The sequence below is a fragment of the Ursus maritimus genome, unplaced genomic scaffold (assembly GCF_017311325.1).
Source record: "Ursus maritimus isolate PB19 unplaced genomic scaffold, ASM1731132v1 scaffold_25, whole genome shotgun sequence".
NCBI classification, from domain to species: Eukaryota; Metazoa; Chordata; class Mammalia; order Carnivora; family Ursidae; genus Ursus; species Ursus maritimus.
Genome location: NW_024425008.1, coordinates 3,082,507 through 3,105,489, shown reverse-complemented (window position 1 = coordinate 3,105,489; position 22,983 = coordinate 3,082,507). Strand labels below are relative to the sequence as shown.

General features: G+C 49.3%; 1 protein-coding gene across 3 annotated transcripts in view; it reads right to left on the bottom strand.

Annotated features, from left to right (window-relative positions):
* The window catches only part of DYNC1H1 (dynein cytoplasmic 1 heavy chain 1), a 68,406-nt gene that overhangs the window by 20,310 nt on the left and 25,113 nt on the right, over positions 1 to 22,983 (bottom strand). For 2 of the 3 annotated variants that reach the window (XM_040641397.1, XM_040641398.1), the window contains exons 12-41: positions 21,894 to 22,034; positions 21,349 to 21,525; positions 20,916 to 21,230; positions 20,175 to 20,414; positions 18,182 to 18,337; positions 17,927 to 18,040; positions 17,399 to 17,509; positions 17,111 to 17,320; positions 16,791 to 16,937; positions 16,420 to 16,586; positions 16,147 to 16,320; positions 15,359 to 15,524; positions 15,088 to 15,276; positions 14,801 to 14,995; positions 13,925 to 14,207; positions 13,597 to 13,697; positions 12,919 to 13,078; positions 11,619 to 11,862; positions 11,269 to 11,452; positions 10,614 to 10,826; positions 9,648 to 9,886; positions 9,306 to 9,462; positions 7,132 to 7,359; positions 6,376 to 6,606; positions 5,965 to 6,105; positions 5,491 to 5,724; positions 5,198 to 5,404; positions 4,998 to 5,119; positions 4,357 to 4,522; positions 3,364 to 3,527 (exon numbers count right to left, since the gene is read on the bottom strand). In XM_040641397.1, the coding sequence (XP_040497331.1) occupies positions 3,364 to 3,527; positions 4,357 to 4,522; positions 4,998 to 5,119; positions 5,198 to 5,404; positions 5,491 to 5,724; positions 5,965 to 6,105; positions 6,376 to 6,606; positions 7,132 to 7,359; positions 9,306 to 9,462; positions 9,648 to 9,886; positions 10,614 to 10,826; positions 11,269 to 11,452; positions 11,619 to 11,862; positions 12,919 to 13,078; positions 13,597 to 13,697; positions 13,925 to 14,207; positions 14,801 to 14,995; positions 15,088 to 15,276; positions 15,359 to 15,524; positions 16,147 to 16,320; positions 16,420 to 16,586; positions 16,791 to 16,937; positions 17,111 to 17,320; positions 17,399 to 17,509; positions 17,927 to 18,040; positions 18,182 to 18,337; positions 20,175 to 20,414; positions 20,916 to 21,230; positions 21,349 to 21,525; positions 21,894 to 22,034 (5,576 nt within the window). The remainder of the gene's footprint in view (positions 1 to 3,363; positions 3,528 to 4,356; positions 4,523 to 4,997; positions 5,120 to 5,197; positions 5,405 to 5,490; positions 5,725 to 5,964; positions 6,106 to 6,375; positions 6,607 to 7,131; positions 7,360 to 9,305; positions 9,463 to 9,647; positions 9,887 to 10,613; positions 10,827 to 11,268; positions 11,453 to 11,618; positions 11,863 to 12,918; positions 13,079 to 13,596; positions 13,698 to 13,924; positions 14,208 to 14,800; positions 14,996 to 15,087; positions 15,277 to 15,358; positions 15,525 to 16,146; positions 16,321 to 16,419; positions 16,587 to 16,790; positions 16,938 to 17,110; positions 17,321 to 17,398; positions 17,510 to 17,926; positions 18,041 to 18,181; positions 18,338 to 20,174; positions 20,415 to 20,915; positions 21,231 to 21,348; positions 21,526 to 21,893; positions 22,035 to 22,983) is intronic. The other variant, XM_040641400.1, reaches the window with a different exon arrangement.

Here is a 22,983-nt window from a genome sequence, read left to right as displayed (position 1 = left end):
TAAACCAACAACAGGAGGGGTGCCTGCGTGGCTGGTCAGTTGGGTGTCTGACTTTGGCTCAGGTCATGATCCCAGGGTCCTGGGATCGAGCCCCACGTCGAGCTCCTTGCTCAGTGGGGAGCCTGCTTCTCTCTCTGCCTCTGCCTCTCCCCATCTGCTCGTGCTCTCTCAAATAAATAAAATCTTAAAAAAATAAAATAAAATGACGACATGACTCTAGTTTTTAAGTTTGCCTAATATAAAGTTCCCAGTATCACGGGGGCAATAAGAGAACAAGAATAGGGAACTGTGACACACACAGCGTTGGAGACACAGGGCTTACAAAGAGAACCGTGAACCAAGCAGGTGAGACCACACCTGTCCTTGTGGATGGGAGGGCACCTTCTGAGAAGCTGACTCTGTGATACAGTTAGCAGGCCACCAGCTGCAGGTCCAGTGAAGGCAGGGCATGTGGTTACTGCAGCCAATCAGGATTTACAAGCACCTCACTACCACTGCTACATTTTAATGAAAACAAAATTTTGTCTCTAGTATTTTGGGAAATCTGTGAAAACCACATTATAGCTCAAATTTTTTCATAATTAAAAAAGAGCGTGTTAGTTTTTATGTTTTTTTGTTTTTAATTAAAAAAAAGCCGGCAAGTTCCTTGTTCCACCTTCTTCGCTCATCTGGGACACTGGGCTCTTGGTCAGGGCAGCTGCGTGGAACTCAAGGACTCCAAGGAGCCTGATTTGAAAGCCAGAGATCTATAAAGCAACATTCTGAGACTCCTTGAAAGCATGGATGAGAAAAGCCACCTGGAGGCAGGACTCGCTGGTCTAGGGGTGCAGCTGCCAAACGCATAAGCACTTCTCGGTCTGGAGGGAACCATTCGCCTTGGGTTCTCCCCGGGGAGTAACCATTAACTAACTGCTACCAACCATGTACATCTGGGACATTGAGTGCTCACAGGGACTGTGTCCTCTGCATATGGCCACCTCACACACGCCCTGGGAGTGAGGCGACCTGCCCTGCCACCAAAAGCCTGCCCTCCTGCACTGTTCTGAGTAACCCAGTTCACAGGCAGAACATTTCCCCAAATAGTTTGGGCAGGAAACTGTGGTGCTGCATGAAATAGTAAATCAATTAAGATTTACTACTTAGAAATTTAGAGTCAAAGCAACACAAATTTAATTTTTCCTCATCAGCCTAAAATGAGCCTAAAAGTCTTTGCAGGCTAAAATACATAAAATTAAAAATACAAGAAAAAGAAAAAAATAACAGGGCAGGACCTAGGAAAGTTAAAAATTTATTGTCAAACAAAGACTGTGCTGACCTATAAAGAATGCAAGAAGTTGGTTCTGGCCGAAAAACTGTCAGTAATTTTCAAGATTCCTCAAGAGGTAAAGACTCAACTTTTCACTCTGGCATTTCCTATGACTCAAACCACAAAACTTTCCACGATCCACACTGACCACTATGGTCACGAGCAGCTCTTTCCCTAAGTACTGGTGACTTCACTAGAAAAACTCAGAAGCCACAAGGCAACACGTGAGACAAGTGGTTAACAGGTGAAGAGAAAACTGAAGTCCCAGAAGCAGAGCTGCAAACCCTCTGATGAGAGTAAAGATCGAGGTTAAGGGGGCGCCTGGGTGGCTCAGTTGTTAAGCGTCTGCCTTTGGCTCAAGTCATGACCCCAGGGTCCTGTGGATAGAGCCGTGCATCAGGCTCCCAGCTCAGTGGGAAGCCTGCTTCTCCCTCTCCCACTCCCCCTGCTTGTGTTCCCTCTCTCGCTATGTCTCTCTCTGTCAAATAAATAAAATCTTAAAAAAAAAAAAAAAAAGGAATACTCCTTGGTGAAAGAAAAAGATCGAGGTTAAGGAGTGGTGGTTATGCGGAATGGGAGAATATATTTGCAAATGACACTACAGATAAAGGACTGGTATCCAAGATCTACAAAGAACTTCTCAAACTCAATACACGAGAAACAAATAAATCAAAAAATGGGCAGAAGATATGAACAGACACTTTTCCAATGAAGACATACAAATGGCTAACAGACACATGAAAAAATGTTCAAAATCATTAGCCATCAAGGAAATTCAAATCAAAACCACACTGAGATACCACCTTACGCCAGTTAGAATGGCAAAAATAGACAAGGCAAGAAACAACAATTGTTGGAGAGGATGTGGAGAAAGGGGATCCCTCCTACATTGTTGGTGGGAATGCAAGTTGGTACAGCCACTCTGGAAAACAGTGTGGAGGTCCCTTAAAAAGTTAAAAAGTGAGCTACCCTATGATCCAGCCATTGCACTACTGGGTGTTTACCCCAAAGATACAGACGTAGTGAAGAGAAGGGCCATATGCACCCCAATGTTCATAGCAGCAATGTCCACAATAGCTAAATTGTGGAAGGAGCCGAGATTCAACAGATGACTGGATTAAGAAGTTGTGGTCCATATATACAATGGAATATTACTCAGCTATCAGAAAGAACGAGTTCTCAACATTTGCTACAACATGGACAGCACTGGAGGAGATAATGCTAAGTGAAATAAGTCAAGCAGAGAAAGACAACTATCATATGATTTCTCTCATCTATGGAACATAAGAACTAGGATGATTGGTAGGGGAAGAAAGGGATAAAGAAAGGGGGGGTAATCAGAAGGGGGAATGAAACATGAGAGACTATGGACTATGAGAAACAAACTGAGGACTTCAGAGGGGAGGGGGAATGGGATAGACCGGTGATGGGTAGTAAGGAGGGCACGTATGCATGGTGCACTGGGTGTTATACACAACTAATGAATCATCGAGCCTTACATCGAAACCGGGATGTACTGTATGGTGACTAACATAATAAAAAATCATTTAAAAAAAAAAAAAAAAAAAGGAGTGGTGGTTATGGAAACCATGTACCAGATAGTTGTTAGAAGGCATTCAATTGTGGGCTTGTTTTTTTTTTAAAGTAACCTCTATACCCAACATGGGGCTCGAACTCATGACCCCAAGGTCAAGAGTCTCACACTCCACCGACTAAGCCAGCCAAGTGCCCCTAGAAGGCATTCAGATTCTCCAGAGACCTCTCGCTTGGACAAGGTTATGTGGTGCCCACTTGACAGGTGCAGAGGTTAATGGAAGTGCCTTGTCCCACGCCACTCAGTAAGCAGCAGGGGGCAGTCGCCGCACCGAGACCCGTCAACGCTGGGGGTGGCTGTGCTGAGTGCCCAGACACAAGGCTGCCCTCACCACCTCTGCTCCCTTCCACCACCAGCATAGCCTGGCTCAAATCTGGGCAGGCCAGCCTTGCACAGACCCTAACTCGGAGGAGGGTAAGAGTCTGGTAGCAGAGCACGGAGCTAACTGCATCCTTAGCTTTACCTGTCTTGGAAGAGACGGAGGGCTTCGTGTGCCCAAATCCGAATGAGGCCTTCCACAGGTAGAGTCTCTAGAGGTCTCAGGGCCTCGAAGATCCCTCGCACCCACCTCGTCATCTCACGGGGTGAGTAGATATAGTGGGGTTGTGTGTCCTGAGTGAATCTCTCCTGCGGGTTCAGAAAAGTGGAGGAATGTGTAAATATCTTAAACCACGAAAAGTGAGTAAAAGGTCAAATGCAGTATAACATTTTTATACTGAAAATGAACGACCTTGGCCCTGGAATATCTACGGATGAATCAGTAATGTTGGACCAACTGGACACTGGACAACTATCCAGAACAAAGTTCGATCCAAGTTGCTCACTTCTATGTTGCAATTAATTACATTTAAAATACAAAAAATTCTTCCAAAAATACTTTCAACAAGGTAATTCCTAAGTTCAGGGAAAGCACGATTTCAAAAGCAGAAAAAATTAAAGACAGGGGCGCCTGGGTGGCTCCGTCGTTAAGCGTCTGCCTTCGGCTCAGGGCGTGATCCCGGCGTTATGGGATCGAGCCCCACATCAGGCTCCTCCAATGGGAGCCTGCTTCTCCCTCTCCCCCTCCCCTGCTTGTGTTCCCTCTCTCGCTGGCTGTCTCTATCTCTGTCAAATAAATAAATAAAATCTTTAAAAAAAGACAAAAAAGGACACTGAATGACATTAACGATTCTGCAGAAGAAGTTGTAGTTCTACAAAATTGAGAGCAAACTAAATACCAGGAAAAACGTTTGCAACGTGGGACAGGGACGTGCTCATAAAGCACTGGGAGCACGACGCTATCCCCACGGACAGGTGAGCAGCTCTCTCGTGTGCCCTCAGAAGGCTTCCCCGAGACAGGCAAGTCACAACCACGAGAACCACGTCTTTTTACCCAATGCGCAAAAGTGTTTTTCACTAAGGCTCAACCTTTTAACAGGTTCTTCCGTTATTAGAGGAGCAGAGAAGCCCCGCGCACCTGAGACATGGTATAGAACTCCACCATGGCGGCCGTGAGCGGCTCCGCGTACGTGCGCAGGGACGGGATGAGCCTCAGCATAGCCCGGTTGAAGGTGCCGTAGATCTGTGTCAGGGAGGCGGGTCCCGGGTAATCCACATACACGACAGGCACGTGACGCAAGAATCTGTGTGAGGACAGCCGGCTCAGCCACTCCAGGGAAGGAGCAGTGTGCCTGCGTGGCCAGCGACCCTGTCCTGGCCCACCCCCGGGGCTGCTTCCCAATCTACCCACGCAGGCTTCACGTCACAGTTAACACAGATCACACACAAGCCGCTCAGGCCTGGGTCTGACACGTAATAGCAGGTGCAAAAAACTTGAGAAAGAGCCAAGCAAGGATGGGAAAATGATTCAGGCTTATCAACCCGTCGTGGCCCCACAGGTCTGCAGCAGCTAGCTCACTGCTTCCCCGAGAGCAGTGCTTTTATTTTCAGGTGTTTTCCTTTGCAGCACAGCAAAAGGAGCCCAGGGGCCACCCTATGACAAGCCGTATTTTGTTACCTTTTTATAATTAAAACCAAATTTTCCTTGTGCTACATTTTAAACGATCCCGGAACAGATATGCGTGTGAGGTCAGTGCAGTCTACAGAGCTGTGTGTTACCTGTGAGACAGGGGCTTTCTTCCAGGATCAGTGGGTGGGTTACAAGCCCCGACAAACTGGATTCTCTCCAGCTTCACCCATGTTTGATCTGAGGTTCGGTAAAAGCCTCCGTGCTCCACCATCTGAGGGAAAGCAGCAGAGTTAGCACATCAGGAGCAAATGTGAACAAGGGCGGTGGGGATTTGTGGGTATACACAAACCTGTCTGATGAAGGATATGACCCTCTGTGTCCCATATTTATCCATGTCTGGCAAGTTGATCTCATCACAGAATAGTACCAGCCACTTTCCAAGTTGAACAGGAGCCAAAACGACCCCGTTCGGTGTGCGTCTGTACTCGCAGTAGTGGTCAAAAGTCTTCAGCAGGAGCTCTGGGGTAGTAGCACTCGAGAAGTTAAGACCCACAACCTTTAGGCGGGAAGAAACAAATGAAGGAATGTAAGCCCCACCCCTTTCGAGCACAAAAAGTCCTGCTCCCGTCCCAGCCTCTTTACCTCCATGTCAGGCAAGGCCCGGAGGGCGCTGAAGAGCGTCATGGTCTTGCCAGACCCTGGGGGGCCACACAAGACCAGTGGCTTGTGCTCAGCCAGCCAGGTGTACAAGAGGGCTTCGTGGCGGACAGTGTCCAGAGTCGGCACGACGACGTCAGGGGCTGCCACCTTGTGCGTCTCCACTTCAATCTGAGGCACCTTGGCCTGCCACGGCGACCATTCTCCGCTGATGGACACCTACAACCAGAGGAGGGGCGCAGGTCACTCTGGGACCCACACACCTCAGAGACCTGCTTGTTTTCATACAAATCACAGCTTTCACGTTCCCGCTTTCCTTTTATACCGCATAAAACAAAGGGCAGAATCCTTTTATGAAACGGAAAGAGTAAGCCAAGCTCACAGTGAGGTGGCTCCGGGAGGAAGTGAACCAACGTGGCAAGATCAAGGGAAATAAGGCCCCGCCCTCCCGGCACTTACTTCATAATCGATGATGGGTATGTTGGGTGCAGCGGGCAGCGGCACCGTTGTGATTCTTCGGATGTATTCACCCAGCTCTGCTCTCATTTTCAGCCGACTGTCTCCAGACAAGGACCAGAGTATTGCATAAACCAGATACCGCTATTGACAGAAGAAATAAAATCCATTTTTAAATAAAATTTCAACAACAGACAGTTACAGCAACGTTAACCTTGGAGAGAGTGGTTTCCAGTGTTCTTGGATCATGACACACCCGCACCTTTCTTGGCACCCATGAAAGCCTGACACAGTGCCCCGGAAAGAGAACACACCCAAGCGGGCATATAGTTTTGGGAGGCTCACAGACACAGGGGTCATGCATGCACAGCCCCGGGGGAGCCCTGCTCTCCTGCGACGCCTGCGCTCCCTGACCTGAATGTAGCGCTCCAGCTGCTCGATCTGCATGGGGAAGTCGGGGTGGTTGGCGTTGTACTGAGCCACGTTCCGGCAGGCCTGGTGCAGCATGGAGAAGAGCGAGCCCAGGCAGCGGAGGCGGGTCAGGTCCATGATGTGCTCTAGCTTGAAGGCGTGCTCCAGGGCCTTGGTGACCAGGCCGTTGGAGGTGAAGTACGGCTGCATGATTGTGGCTGCATCCCTTTGGATCTGCAAGAGGCAGCAAAGGACACTTAACTATCATTTCAGAAAGCCCAGAGGCTTTCATGTATTCTCACTTAAAACCCAGGAGAGGGTCATGTGACCTGCAAACAATTTTTTTCCCCCAGATAAGCTTCTGTGACCAATTCTTAGTCCTTTATCGTGGTAGTTCCCAAAAATCACATTTCCTGGGAACAGTGGCTTTTACCACTGAAATGGAAAAAGGCAGTGTTTCATCAATTTGCAGAGAAAAGTCAGATAACGGAAGAATTTTAAAAATTTTCCCAAACGTCTTCATTTCGGCAGAGGAGACTGCTCCCTTAGGAGCTGGTATAAGACAGCACTGATCATGAGAACCTCCAACGAGCGTCCTGCCTCAACAGACGAGCAGTGACCGTCCAGGGAAGAGTACCATGGCTCCCTTGGCTTCCAGACCCTCGGGGGCGGAACGCTCGATCTCACTGCACGCGCAGTCCAGCCCTCTGAGAGGCAGACCTGTGGCCATACTCGGCAGAGCGGCCACAGCGCTCGTACCTGCAGCATCGGGGAAGCAGCCTCCTCCCCCTCGTCCTCTTTGCCCTTGCGCCGGCGCTGGGCTTCGTCCTCCCCTTCGTCCAGGGGGATGCTGCGCAGCCTGGCCAGGAAGTTGTTGAAGATCATGTCTGTGCTGAGCACGTCCTCACTGAACCAGACCATGCCGCAGCGCGACACCGTAGCCAGCGTGGCGTATTTCAAGTCCTGCACTTCAAACATTATTCGCACCTTGGAAGAAAATACAGAGCATATTTAATAACACAGGTTAGAAACTCCGATGTTAAAATTATTTTACCTACATACACACTGAGAGGGCAATTAAATTTTTCTGCACTTAGTTTAGAAGTGAAAATATCTATGACTGTCATCACTACAATACCCACCAACTGCTCTGCACAAGAATCTGGGCAGGAGGGGCGCCTGGGTGGCTCAGTCAGTGGAGTGTCTGACTTTTGGTCTTGGCTCAGGTCATGGTCTCAGGGTCGTGGGATCGAGCCCCACAACAGGCTCCACGCTCAGCAGGGAGTCTGCTTCAGATTCTCTACCTCTGCCCCTGCCCTCTGCTTGCACACGCGAGTGCGGGTATGCTAAAATAAATAAATAAATCCTAAAGGAAAAAGAATCTGGGTAGGAAACGTGTGTGCTGGGAGAAGAGCAGGTGAGCCCTCGAGACAAGCTCTCGGTGGACAGAAGCAACAGCTCCCTCGGACGGGGCGTCAGCAGCGGATGTTACATCAGCCTTTACCCCAGGCCGGGTGTGGCTGCCACACTCTCCGCCTGAACTCACGAACCCTCACACTGATCCCCTGAGGCAGGCACATCAGTGTCTCTGTTCCACGGATGGGGCTGGGTACCTCACCCAGGTCCCACTGCTGGTAAATGGGGCTGAGATTCAAACCAGACGGTCGGTCTGATTCCTGAGCCGTAACCGCAGGGCCAGCCTGCCTCACAGGAGAGCAATCTCTCTCCAGCAATGGTTAGGCTCTACTAGATAACAAGCTGTAGCAGGAAGACCCCACAAGTCAGTCAATCAAGACACAAGTCCAAGTGCACATTTCCAGAGCGGCACTAGGCACTCCTGGCTTGGTTTCTAACGTGATGACAACCACCACTGCTGGCCCAAAGGTTCATGTTCACCAGCTGCTCATACAAAATGATTCCTCCTTTGTCTCATGCCCACCTCTGGCCCCTCCAGGAGTCCCACCAGCCTGCACTTTAAATCACACAACTCAGCAGCTCCCATGCTGCCAACCCCTCCGGCCCACACCCGTGGCCATGCCTGGGCCCCCACCCTGCGCTCTGCAACTACTCTGCACACAACAGCCAGAGGGATCTGATCCAGACTCTCTGATGGCTCCTGACTCACCCAGCGGGCAAGTGCCAGTCCTCACAGCGACCCCGGCCCAACCTGATCTGGCCCCTCTGGTCTCACCTGCCTTTTCTCCCCTTGCTCCCCACATCTCTGACCAACCCCCTGCTATCTGCTTCTTCACCTGGAACTGGAACACCTGGAGGCCCACAGACCGGCTCCCTCACCTGGCTCAGTCTTTACAAACACTTCTCGGTGATGCCTCCATGCTGTCCTTCCTGACACTGCATCCTCCAGATCTTGCCAGCACCCACCACTCCCTTCCAGCTCATCTTTTCATTACCACTTAACACTGTTTCCCTTTTCTGTCATCTGCATCAGACTGTACGCCCCAGGACAGCACAGGTTTGGTCTGTTTTTTTCCTGCTGGGCCTTCAGTAAAATGCAAATCCTTGCCAGGCCCACCCATGTTTCCTTATCTATCTGGTGGTGTGTCCAGGACCTGGACCAAATGATCATTTCCAAGGGATAGACGTTAAAGCTTCCACATCTAAATTACTCATTTTGCCACTATCCAGACGTACGATGACTTCAGAAATCCTAACAACCCTGTAACATTCAGTTAGGAGTGTTAATTGGGAATTAGAGAGTATGCTTAACATTCAGCAAACGGGAAAGTAACGAGTCCTATGGAAATATTTTTCACTAGTCACAGCAATGGAAAAATCTAGTACAAGGAGACTCAGTCAGCTCAGAAAACTATTTACACAGCTGACCGCTACAACAGGACCCGGTGCCTCATCTCAGAGCGGTACTCTGCTAGCACACAGGACATTTGGTTTGACGCCCAGAGAAGGCCACTCACATTGGGCGGAAGGCTGAGGCGCTCGCCATTTGGCAGAGTCAGAAGCTTGTTGTCGTCCAGCACCGAGTTCAAGTTCTCCACCCACTCGGGGTCCACATCGCCGTCAAAGACAATCCACTGGCGTTTCTGTAGCTCACCCCTCACGTTGTCTATGATCCTGGTTTGGAAAGGTTTTGAAACAGCTACTGACCAACGTGAGATTCTGTGATGAGAAATGCTTACCCTACGCAGTTTCTGCAGTGACATTTTAACTCATTCAGTTTTGGTTAGAAAAATAATACCCGCCATTCACATAAGGACAGAGCACCCAGGTCCCACTTGCTGGAATCAAGGTGAACTCACTTTCTCAGGACATGTGTGAACAGCCCATCCGTCCATTCCCTGGTGTTGGGGTCCAGGGTTCCGTAAAGGTGGTCTTTGCTGATGGCCTTGGGGTCAATGATATGGGCCACGCCCTCCACACCCTCAAGCCTCTCCAAAGCCTTTAGGAGCACGCGCCAAGCCATGCTCTTCCCACTTCCTGAGGGCCCCACCATCATCAGGCCATGGTTGATCTGGGTGATCTGATAGAGCTGGAGGACCTGCCAGGCCAAAGAGACCACATCATAACCACTCCAGAGAAAGAACGAGAAGGTTCTCCAGCCCCTCCTCATGGTAGCAGATATGAGACACGTGCTCTGAATTCCTAAAGGCAAGTACTAAACTGGAACTTTTAAAGTTACATGGGCCACATCTGCAAAAAATATTTCAAGAAGGGTTTTAACTAAACCATGGGGAGTTCTTTGGCTGGGAGCCAGTGGAACAGGCGCTGCCTACCAGGCTGCCTCAAAAGAGGCACGTAGGATCCCCTTTAAAGAGGGCGGAGACTCCATGGATGAGCCATTTGTGCGACCTGTCTGGCACCGCTCAGGCTCAGCATGCAGTCATGGGCTAGGACGCTTCTTAGTCTCCCAGAGGAAGCAAAGAAAAGAAGCCGACACAGAATATAAACCACGCACTGATTAGCAGATTTACGTTGTTAACCTATGATGTTGGAAAGTCTTGCAGTAGGACTTATACGGCGTAAATGCTTTCCATGATTATCACGCTACAGTCGGCATTTTCAGAGAACGAACAACACCAAATATGCGAAATTTTCAGGTAAAATGTTACATCTACATTTAAGTTAAGAAAAAAGCCTTGGGTCAAATCTCGGTACAGCAGATACTCCTTGGCCCTCACAGCCCGAGTTCTCTCAAACGTGGCTCCTTCCCGGGCCCATCGCTGCCGTGACTGCACCGCGCAGCCAGCAGGGTCAACCCCAGTTACCTTCTCAACCCACATCCCGCCGACTTCCTCTCCGTCTCCGTACGTCAGGTACATTTCCTGGCACACCTTCTTCAGCTCTTCTCGAAGCGCAGTCATTTCGCCCCGGTGGTACTGGACCCCAGGGAACACGTCTGACAGGAGGCTGAAGAGCAGCGGGATGTCTTCTGCCACCAGCTTGGGCACCATGGTCTCACAGACGCTCTGGATCAGAATCTAATGGCGAGAAGAGAGACTAGCTCTGAGCGGGGGCGGGGGAGGTACGTAAGAAAGATGAGACTGTTAGTGACTCAGTTCACTGTGCAAATATAGTGTCTTCTATCCATTCATCCCAGGACACGTGAATCGCAACGGGGACTCTGAAGCCATGGCTTAGATGTTGAAAAGGCCAATTTAAATATTAGTGTTTAGGGGTATCTGGGTGGCTCAGTGAAGCCTCTTGACTCTTGGTTTTGGCTTGGGTCATGATCTTGGGACCCTGGAACCAAGCCCCACGTCAGGCTCCATGCTCAGTGGGGAGTCCGCTTCTCTGCTCCTCCCCATCTCTCTCTTCCTCTGCCCCTCCCCCTGCTCCTGTGCATTCCCTCTCAAATAAATAAATCTTTTTAAAAAAATTAGTGTTTAAGGTGTGAGTGATTAAAAGAACATGTGTACAAACCTCTTGCTCAGGTAGATTTTCTGCAATTTCTCCTTCATCAACTGCTTCCCCTCGTTCTTCTTTCTCCCTCTTTATCTTCTGAATTCTCTCTCTCTTCACATTTCCTGCACTTACCAGCACACTCTTCAAAGCTCGAAGACCAAAGTCATAATGGCTTTGAGATGAGAGCTGCTCGTCACATAGTCTGAAAGACAAAAGGTTTGCCTTAGAACAGCACGCTCTATGCAGCCACAGAGTCAGGAAATCAGACACGGGCACTTGGAAAGCTGTGCCATGGTCAGAGATGAACCTTGGGTGGCACATCTCACACACGCTAGACACACGGTCAGGGATAACTCTGGGGCACTCACTTGAAGAATGGGACGATTTTGTTGGCGAGGACCTCAGCAGTGCGGAAGCCCTGCGAGTACAGCATGACCTGGGCGATGAGCTGCCGGTCGGGCTTGGTCATGGCCAAGCTCCGGAACAGCTTCTTGAGGTTGTCGGGAAGGTTGGACCTGCCTGCGTAGCCAGGATTCATGGTGATGAAGATGGCCATGTCCGGGCTCACCTTCACCTGCTTGTTGAGCAGCTCACAAGTAATGGGGGCGGAGGCTGAAAATCAGAACACGGTGTTAAGATTTGTGATATTCAAAAACCATGCTAAAATCTCCCTAAAATCACAAAGCACCCGTTTCCCCACCAGCCTCTAATGCCCAAAGCCCAGGGCTGCAGGGGAGCTGCTCTTTGGCTCTCCTCCTGGCATGTCACCCCACCTGGGCAGACCCAGCTGTGCACACCTCACCTACATGAAAGCCACCTCCATGGGGAACAAAGTCCCCAGGGGTGGGACGCACACTCTGCCTGCACATTACCATGTCACAAGGTCAATGTAAGGATAGAAATGCAGCCTAATGGTAGTTGTAGAAATAAAAATCAATCCATGTGACACAATGGACTGGCTCAGCTCCTGAGGACGGCCTTTTCCTGGGGTCAACCGCCACCACCCACACCTGACCCCTTGGTATAGAACCCCGAGCACACAGTACTGTTTTCTCCGACACCCCTTTTGTTTCACTAAGAGCTCTGCCAGTCCCTTGGTGAGACAAGTTCCTATTACTGCAGAATGAAAGCAATACCGGAAGCTAACTGTGCATGTGAAGGGTCGGCCACCCACCGCTTACTTCCTCCAGCACCCACCCTGCCCCCGTCGGTTGCGCCCGCTCTGTACGGAACAAGGCCGAGGAAGCCGCTCTCGGAGCCTCTCAGAAAGGTCCTCCTACAGTGACAGAGGGCGTGTTCCTAAAGCTCCCTGAAAGAACACTCAGCCGACAGGCGGCCAGAAAGGCTGGCTCTGTGGGCACGCAGGGAGGAGGAAGGGAGCAGGGAGGGCCCACGCTGGCCCAACACTTGCTACAGGCAGATGCTATGGGAGCGAGCACAGGGACTCCTGTCCACCAGGGGAAGGACAGCCAGGGTGTGGACTGCTCTGATGTGAGCAGTGTAGACTGCCCATGCAGTATCATCCCAGGTCTCGCCACCCTGCCTGCAGCAGTGAGTCCTGGGAGCGAAGTTCAATTCTAATTTAAGGAGGCAAAATGGAACCCAGCCCACATGGGCTTTCCCTCCACAGTCGCTAAATAACTTGCAAAGAGAAAAGGGGAGTCTCACTCTTGTCACAGTTGGGGTTGGAGTGCTCGCGCAGCGCTTCCTGGATACACTGCACCTGCTGCGACACGGCCGATAGCATCCGCTCCTCCAGGCGGTTGAACTCGTCAAAGCAGCCCCACGCGCCCACCTGGCAGAGCCCCACAAAGATCCGTCCCATCGCCTGAAAGCGGAGCAAAGAAAGTGTCTCGGTGCTGGCTCTGTGGCCCCGATGCTGGCCCGGGCCCTCCGGCTGCCGCCCCCCAAGCTGGCTGTGGAGGGGACACGAGGCTCACACAGGAGGCGCGGGGTCCGGGGCCTGCACAGAGCAGGCCCTTCATGGACTGCGAGCGTACACTTGCAGGGCTCGCACCTCTCCTCCTGTGCCAATAAAATCCTGATGATAAAGCTGTTCTTTCCATTCTATCATTTCTTCTTGACGAGGAAAAACTTGTCCTAATAGTTGTTTATTCCCAGACACAGGCACTAACCATTTCTTCCAGGAACATGCGGCTCAAGTCAACCCCAGAGCACATACGCTGGAGCCCTCCCTCAGGGTCACACCAGCCCCAATTCTCAGCAGGGCAGATAGGAGCCACGCCGAGCTGTGAGGCCTGCAGCCTCGAGAGAGGTCCAGGCGTAGCACTCCCCCGCTGGCCTCTAGGGCCATTAGATTTTAGGTGGATTCAGAAAGCTTCTTACCTGGAAATCAAAGGTTTCATCGCAGTTGAAGACTAAAACAAAGCGTCCAAGCTGATGGCCGAGAGCTTTGACCGACTCTGTCTTCCCAGTCCCGGCTGGCCCTGCCATTTGAGGAAACACGACTGAGTACCTGAGTCCATGGGAGGGATCTTCAGCTTTACACGACTCATTTACAAAATCAACGGAGATGTAGTAACTACAAACAGATCTAAGATTTTAGAATGAACCAGCTCTGTAATTAAGAAATAGGTTTAAAATCACTGGTTTAATCCTTATAAATTATGCTTATCCTCTGACTCCACCTGTCCAGGTCTGTGGAGTAACTTACCGAACGGGGAGCCCCCCAGCCTGGCCTCTAAGGCCTGAGTCATGGTCAAATAGCAGCGGTCGGTGAGGGGGGTCTGCACCAGCTTGTCCTGGACGCCCAGGTACTCAAAGCCATAGTTGAATTTGGCATTTGCCATTTGGATGGACAGCTGCTGTAGCACATCAGTTTGCTTAGGGTCAAAGTAAAAGCGCATCTGGCTGAGCCATTCGAAAGATTTGGCGTTGTCAATCTTGCTTTTGATCAAGGACCGCGTCACATCCCTCTGGTGAACCAGCTCTGTAATCTGAACAAAGAGTCACTTTAAGTTTATCACAAACTGGAGAAGTACAGTGCCTTTCCTGGGGATGCGATCGCTGAACAGACTTTTAATTTGAGATGCAAGATCCAGTTATAGTAGTTTTTAGTAAATATTCCAAAATGTGAATTCATTTTTAAAAACAACAGAACTATTATTCACATGCTGAAACTGCAAAGAATCAAGGGCTACAGCAAAACCAAACAACCAACAAACGAACTACTTTAAGTGAAAACTCTGCAACTAGCAGGACAGGAGTCTCCCGTCCTCACGGTCTGGCCCCCGCGGGCTGGGCCCAGCACTGCCCGCTGGGCACTGCTTTGGAGGCGCAAAAGCACAGAACCCTGATCCAAGCTTATCGCTTCCTGTTTACCAGGATGTGTGCACGGAGCTCCCTGCTCCGGCACGGCCACCTGTCAACAGGACAGAGAGCAGATACCCACCCCAGACTTCATGAACGCGCCACCTCCTTTTCTCCCTGACACCAGTCAGAGTATTTTCCAAGCATGATTTCCTTTAACTGCTTGAGCTGCAGGCACAAGAGCCTACCCGGTGAGGAATGAGTCAGAAACGGGACTAACCAAGTGCTCCAGCTTCCGTCTCCGGAGCGGCGGCTGCTCCATGAGGACTGAGTCGGCCAACACGTTGAGGGTGACCTCCACGTTGCTCAGCACGGAGTGCAGGGGCGCCGCGTCACCGCTTCCCCCCATGCTGCTCAGAGCGGTCTCCACATTTTCAGACCAGGCGATCTGGGCTGACAGAACCACAAGCTGGGCCTGAACGACACAAGACACAAGAGCCAAAGGATCATTTCGGACACAGGCCAGTGCATCCGCCTTTCCGCTGGCCCACTTCTGCTACACGTTACCTGGTACTTATCAATCCAAGTGATGTACGTATTTGGGTCAATTGAAGTTGCTTTACCAAAAATCTCAACTTCTGTCACAGACTCAGCAAGGAGTTTAGCCAGCGTGACTCTCATCTCCTTTTCTACCAGCGTGAGCCACTCGTTGATTTTGGGATGTTCCGTAATCGACACGGGAGTTTTAAACATAACCTGAAATAAATACAATTTAAGAATGAAGATGTGCAAAGACAGGAGAGAAGCATTCTTAGTTACAATCATACACTCAAACTACCTCCTCTCCTTCACGGGACGAGATGCCCAAGACGACAGAGTTATCCTCGTTCAGGATGATGCTCGAAACTCCAGCAAACATTTTCTTGAAATGTTTCTGTAACTTAGCTACATTCTTACTGTTTCCAATAATTTCAAGCAAATCTTCATCACCCACAAAATAGAACCTAAAATGAAAACAGCATCCAAGTTGCTAAAATGTTATACATACGTAAATATGTAAATAGTCAATCAAAACGTAACTTCAAGTTGTGGGAAGGGAAACTGATTTGGATGGTGGTGGACAATCTCCAGTCTGAACAGAGATGACATCCAAATTTCTTCCAGCCCTCAGAAGATACATATTTATCTAACAAAGTAGCAAAAAGGAATTCCACGGATTTCATCTCATTCACCTTACTTCATGGACTTATTTTTTATTTATTTTATTTTATTTTTTTCATGGACTTATTTTTTAAAAGCCTGTTCAATTTACAATAAGCAAACTATTCAGAAAGGAAGAAATGCCACTTGGAAAATAATCAGAGCTAAATTTTTAAGCGGTGTGAGCTGCCTGGAAGGATGTGTAATAATTTCAGTGAAACTTAATAAACAAATTCAAGGAAGAAAATGAAGAATTATTCATTATAATTAGGAATAAATGCACAAAAAGGGAGTCATATTCATTCAGTGGATTGCTGCCAACAAAACTCTTGATGTCAAAGCGACCAACATGCAGACCTAGAAGGGAGAGCAGAGGGCTCTTGAAATTGAACTGCACTTCTGTGCAAGTCAAAGCAAGCATCTCACCTGGGGAAAGATGATCGCTCTCTTTCCAGGTATTCTCCCAACGCTTTCTGGATCTTTCCTAGCAGGTCTGCCAATCTCTCCAGGGACCTCTGGACCCCCTGGATGTTCAGAACATCCATAACAAGGGGAGACTTGGATACTTTTTTCATCAGAGCCAGAAACTCTGTGCTGATACTACAAATCAAATTGAAACCATTGTTAGCTTTTACATGAAGAATGGTTACCAGCCACACCTTTGACTCCGTTCTCTTGCTCTCTGGCTAGAGGTCATACCTCTGGAACCGCTGGGTTTCCACTGGCAGCAGGTGCTTGATATCCGCACTGCCTGTGAAGATGCCTTCCAGGTAGACCCACCGTCTCTGCACATCGATCCACACGTCAAAGAGAGCCATGATCCGATTCAGCTTGTCTTCCCAGCTCAGGGCATCTTCTTCGAAAACCTAGTGGAGAGGTGGGAAGCAGGGCCCAGCTGCTAAACTTTTCACTCATAGATATGACAAAGCTTACTAAAAAAATGCAAATTAGATCAACTTATTTAACTCACACTTTAAAAAACAGGCTTCTGGTAACTACCAGTCAAAAGGTATGACAAAAGTGCAGGAGAACGCTTGGTAAGAGAGGGAAGGCTTTCCCAACAACAGTACCTTGTAATACGGAGACAGCTTCATGGCCGAGACGCTGTTGATGTGCTCTTTGACCTTGTTGAAGAGGTCATCCCAGCCTCGGATCAAGCGACACTTGTTCTGATAGTTAACCAAGTCTAACTCATAAGTATTCCATACCTCTCTTATCTGAATTAAAACCAAAAAGAGGGATATTATCAATTTGTGGGCATTCATCAGCTGTATAAGCGAGCAAGTGTTATGGGGACAAACGGACCACAGATGCAGCTGTTTTTACATAGTTCAAACCTAAGTCACAGCTGGAAACATGATATAAAAAGGGTTATTGGTCTATTAATCACCTGCTTCAAAAATTCTTCCAAAGCCATCTCCCCCTGTGCCACAAGCAGCACATCCTTGACAATAGCTTCATTTTTCTGCAAGTCAACATCCCAGATTTGGCCAAGGGTTAGCTCAGAAACAACCCAATTAACATGAAGCCTTTTCATCAACTGCTTCCAGTGGCGATCTTTAAGTGCCTCGGATTTCAGTTCAATCACCAGCATGTTTATCTGTGGAGAGAGTAAGCAAAATTACCGATGCAGCTGTGTTCCTAACAGACACCCAGGACCCCAGCACTGACTCACTACCTTCAGGTAACCTTTCAGAAGCCTCTGGACAAACTCATAGGAAGCATACTGCCGTAATCGGGCGGGGAAGTTTTTCAGCTGGTTCAGGAGGCCATCTAAATTTTGTCGAAGCTGTTGAGAGAAACACAGGTGATATTTAGTTTGCTAACACTTCCTTTAAATGGTGAAATATCTTAAAAAATGCTTTTAAGGGGTGCCTGGGTGGAGTAGTCGGTTAAGCGTCCAACTCTTGATTTCGGCTCAGGTCAGTGCCTCAGGGTTGTGAGATCGAGCCCTGCATCAGGCTCCGTGCTGAGTGGGGAGTCTGCTTCTCTCCTTCCCCCTTTCCCTCCCCCATCTCATTCTCTCAAATAAATAAATCTTTAAAAAAATGGTTTTAAAGCAAATTTTACATCAGTCCAGATGAATACCATAAATGACCATCCTGTGCCATTCTGTGAACTTACAGCAGATTGCAAAGCTTCTAAGCAAAGTCTACAACTCTCAACATAGGATTGTATACGCAACACCTGCTTTGACTAGGTATACCTTTCGAGGCTGGACGGAAACCCACGGCTGCTCCTTCATCTGATCAATCTGCTCCCAGACCTTGGAAAGTTCTGACCAAACGCCTTTGAGATCCTGTAGTTCTTCTAAGGCCACCTGTGATTACGACAGTGGAGCAGTGAGCCTCTGGATGCAGAAATCACTGCAGGTCTGGCAGGGCCCTTGAGATGGCCCTGGTCAAGGGCAGAGCCAGGACGGGGACCGACACCCCTACCTCCCGGCTTCCAAGGTCTGTACCTGGACGCGCTCTTCGCTGCCACTGAGAAGTCCCGTATCTGTCAATTCCAGCGCCTCCTTGGCCTTCGCACACTTCTCCCGGTCATCCTTCAGCCTGCCAAACTTCCCTTCATAGATGGTGAGAGCCTGAAGCGCCTCCTCCGGGCGCAGATTGCCCTGCAAGCAGTCAAAGTGCAGAATTGCTGTGCTGCGTCTCGAGACAGATGCGTGCTTGGGCTCTGAAATGGTGGGGAGAGCCCACTGGAAATCTGGGAATTTGTGATCCCTTAAACACGTCTCCAAATATTCACATCTTCAGCAAGACGTACACTTACGATTCACGTATATTACTGAGTGGAACTTTTACTTCTGTATTTGACATAAACAAAACATGAGTAAGAAAGATGGAACACCGGGGCGCCTGGCTGGATCAATCAGAAGAGCGTGCAACTCTTGATCTTGGGGTCGTGAGTTCGAGCCCCATGATGGGTGCAGAGATTACTTAAACAAATATTTAAAAAAAGAAAAAAAAAGAAACAAAGATGGAGCACCTCTCCATTTAGCCACTGTGTCACTAAGTGCCTTGGAAGACAGGAAGAGAAGAGTGAGGACAAACTGGGGCCTGAAGCAGGCCACTCCCGATCTGAGGGGACACGGCTCTTGGGGGCTGCCAGCCATGCCCTCCCTGAGGCACACAGCTATTACTACATCAGTGACAGAGAGAAGGATGAGAAATTAAGTAGTCCTCAGTGAATGGCCTCTAGCTGAGCATTACACTATGATTTGCTGACTCTCCATTTTAATAACTTGAAAATGACTAAAATATCATCGAAAATTTAAACTATAACGCGTTACTAGCAAAAAATGGCAATAAAATATTCAAATTTTGGTGATCAGAATCTTGGCTTTTGAGAAATACTCCCTTCCCTGCTAGAGCTAGCATTCTGCATAAGCTACAGTACTGGCATTTGTGAAAGCAAAGATCTTCTTAAAACAGGAGCCCTCAAACCAAAATTAAACACAAAGTAAGACCTTTGGGTCCAACAGCACAGACAGGGCTGAGGCAGGACAGAGCTCTACGGAGTAGGTGGGAGGCTAGATCTGCCACCAGGCCTGCTGTGGAACACCTACACCGCAAACCAGAAAACCAGATTGACATTCGAAGTATCATGCCCCCTCTTCTTTCCTGTCTATATTTACGTTTATATGTCTAAACAAATCAGACTGAACTCCACCCCAGGAAACAAGGTGTGCAGTTAGGTACTTGCTTGACCTTGCACGTGCTGTTGCTTCTGCCTGAATCCCCTCCCGCCACCTGCGTGACTTGCCAGCTCCCCCTCCTCCTGCAGGTCTCCACTCGGACTCCCTTCCCCACAAGGCAGGACATCACCAACACCCCTCGTCCACCCGGCCCTCACCTTCCGCATGGAACCAATCCCCATCTGACTCAAATACCTGTTTCCCTTGCTCGTTTTTCACCTATCTCTCGCACTGGAGTGTCATTCCGTGGGTGTAGGGGCCCCTGTCCGTCCTCTTCACTGCTCTATCCCCACTGCCCAGAACATAGTCGGTGCTCAATAAATACTTGAATGAACCAAGAGGACTAAGGTTGGCAGGTCCTGGGTACAGAACTAACTACAACGACAGGGACGGCAGGACGTGCCTCCGACAGCACAGCGCCAGGCAGTGGCAACATGAGGCTTGGCCTGTGTCTGTGAGAAATTTATTTCTAATTTTTGAGTATGCCTAAGTAAGAGGCTAACTTAAGAACAGAATAATTTTTAAAACCACCTCCTGACCTGACTTAAATGATTGTCACGAGGGGTTCTGGGTAAAAAGAGCTCTAAGTTGGCTTTACTTTTCAAATCACGACATGTAAGTGTTGTTTTAATTACAAAAAGGAAAGTCCTCATTATTGGAACGCTAAGCCAGAGCAAAGCCTTCAGTGCAGGAAAGAACAGCAAACTGCGCTGTGGGTTTGGGAGAGGCTGCGGGAGCGGCAGGCAGGGCTCACCGTGACGGGCTTGGTTTTCTCCCAGTCCGCCAGCAGGTCCGTGGTGCGGCTCTCCACTGCCCGGTCCTCCTGCACGATCTTCATCTGCAGGTTTGCCACCTGCTGCTGGATGGCAGAGTCCTTCCGCCGCATGATGTCGTTGAAGGCCCCCCACTCGCCTTCTATGTTGTCGATGTAGAGCCAGGAGGGCGGGAACTGGAACCTCTGCTTTTCCAGCAAGCGCTGACCATTGCGGTAGAGCTTTGAGAGTTACGAAATACAGGTTTTTTTTTTTTCTTTCACAACAGAAACTATCATAAAAAGAAGACACTCTGTGGCTCCAGAACAACAACATCAGTATGTTTGCTCTTCTCCAGAACCCCTGCGCCCTGAGAGTGCGGTGCCCAGGAAGCAGCACGCCCCGAGCCGACTGGCTGCGCCTGAGAGGCCTGAAGCGGACCGAAGGCATGCTGCTGCTGCTGCGCTTCACCCCTCCTAACAAATCGGAAGAACAAATGCACGTATGACTCAAAGATCAACAGCTACGGTACAAGATTTAAAAGGCAAAACACAGTGGTTCTCGAACCTCGACACACTTAGGCATCACCCACAGAGCTGTTTAAGATGCAGTCCCCAGGACCCCAGGGTCTCCACTTGGACCAGCACAGCAGGCGGGTACGAGCGAGATGGTGTGTGGCCTGTACGTAGCTCTCAGTGCCTACAGAGCCGAAGGTGAGAACCTTAGTGACTCAGGGAGCTCACCTCAACTTGCTTTTCAAACTGTTTGATCTTTCGTTTCAGAGACTGCACGTAGGTGATGAAGGTCACTGCATCGGAGGTGCTGGCCGTGTCCACCGAGTGCTGTTCCAACTCCTGGCGGGACTGTTCGGAGAGAACACGGAATTTTAATAAGGAGCCAAGGTTTACCAGTAGACTCGTTACGCTGCCAAGCGCCTGCCTCCTCACCTTGGAGATCTGGGAGTGGAATTCCGTCATGTTTGATCCGAGCATCTGCCCAAACTTGCTGAGAACCTCCTTATGCCAAGAGTCGTACTTCAAGTTCACCTTAGACTGAACCTGCAGGTGAATAAGCCCACGACAGGTCATCAGCTCCTTCGCGCTGGGTGCTGGAGCTTCGGCTGCTGCCCTGATAGCTAGCCGCCTCCACCCCTTCCAGCAAGACAGCAGAGCTCACCTTGCCGTAATCTATAACTACCGGCCCAAACTCTTTCTTGGTTTCTGCGTTGTCAAAAGTGCCTCTGGCCTTCCTTATCTGAACCAGGAGGGCCTGCCATTTGTTGAGATCTTCCCCCAGTCTGTTGTAGATGTTTTCGGCTTGCATGTCCCACAGGCACTGATACTGAAGCCAGACCTGCAAATGAAGGGCGCAGTCAAATAGCACAGCCAGGTCTCTCACTTTGTAGAACGTTCATATATATTAGGTTCATGTTTCACTAAAAAGACTCTCTTTCAACACTGTTAGAAAAATTCACTTCAAATTCTCAGAATTTTCATAGTAAAAAAGAATAAAATTTACTTCTCTCTGAAATGAGAGTTAATATCCCATAAGATTTTTTCTACTGTTCACTGTTTTAAAATAAACAAGTGTTACCTAGCATATCATATTATACAAATATTACGTAGATTTTAGCTCCCACGTTCATTAGACATTAGACCACATACTCACTACGTCTAAAACAGACTCTATAGCATATTTAAATGAGACAGGGAGCTTCTCACCTTGACATACTGCTCGACCTCAGTCACGATACCCATGACCGCAGAGTAGGACTCTTCCAGGGCAACGGGGCCGTCAGGCATCCGTGTTAAAGCATTCCGGTAGAATTTCTCTTCCTCAGTCAGTTCGTAATGTACACCCACCTATGGAAGCAGAGCCGGAAGGAACACAAATAGTGTGTACAAAACTGTTCATCCCAGAGCCACCTTTCACTGAATTCCAATGAACCGAAGGAAAAGCTCACTATAAAAATGGCACTTAAGGGATAACACCCACTTACCCCAGTCACAAGAAATCAGAGGCCTACTCATATGTCACTCATCAACCAATAAAGGAAACATCAGATCAACTACAAGCTAGAAAATGCAGCATCACTATGTAAAAACAGTTACAGAGCCCTCCGAGCCCTTGGAGCAGACAGTATGGCCCTGGGGAGCAGAGCCCCTGGAGACCTGAGCCTCTCCTGTGGGAGCGGAACATGAACGGCGGCATCTAAAGGACTAACTACCGTGACCGCATAATTACACCAGCTTGGATGATGGAAGTGATGACCGGTCATTGTTTCAACAATGTGAGTGCCAGCTACGTGCCAAGCACTGTTGTAGACACAAGAAACAGCCAGACAAAAATCTCTGCTCACATGGACTTATATTCGTGGGAGGAGAGACAGAGAAAAGGAAACTACATAGAACGTCAACGGGTGAGAAGTACTACGGAGACAAAGCAGGAAAGAGGAAGGCTGGGAGTATGGAGTCGGGGAGGTCAGGGAAGGCCCCACTGAGCCGGATCAGGAGAGGGAGGGAGTGAGCCATGTCAGTATGTCGCTACCACAGGTTCCAAGCAGAGAGGTCAGCAAGTGTGAAGGCCCAGGGGAGAGAGCCTGCCTGGCATGTCTGAGGAGAGCGAGAGGCCAGCATGGCCGGCAGAGTCAGTGAGAGGGATGTAGGCACTCAAGTCAGAGAGGCCCCAAGCAGCATATTACATGGGGCCCAGCACTCTGCCAAGGGACGTGGGCCTTCATGGAGCCCATCAGTGGGCTCTGGGAAGATCAGTGTCAGGACCAACGTGAAATCTAAGTCTTACTCCACTGCT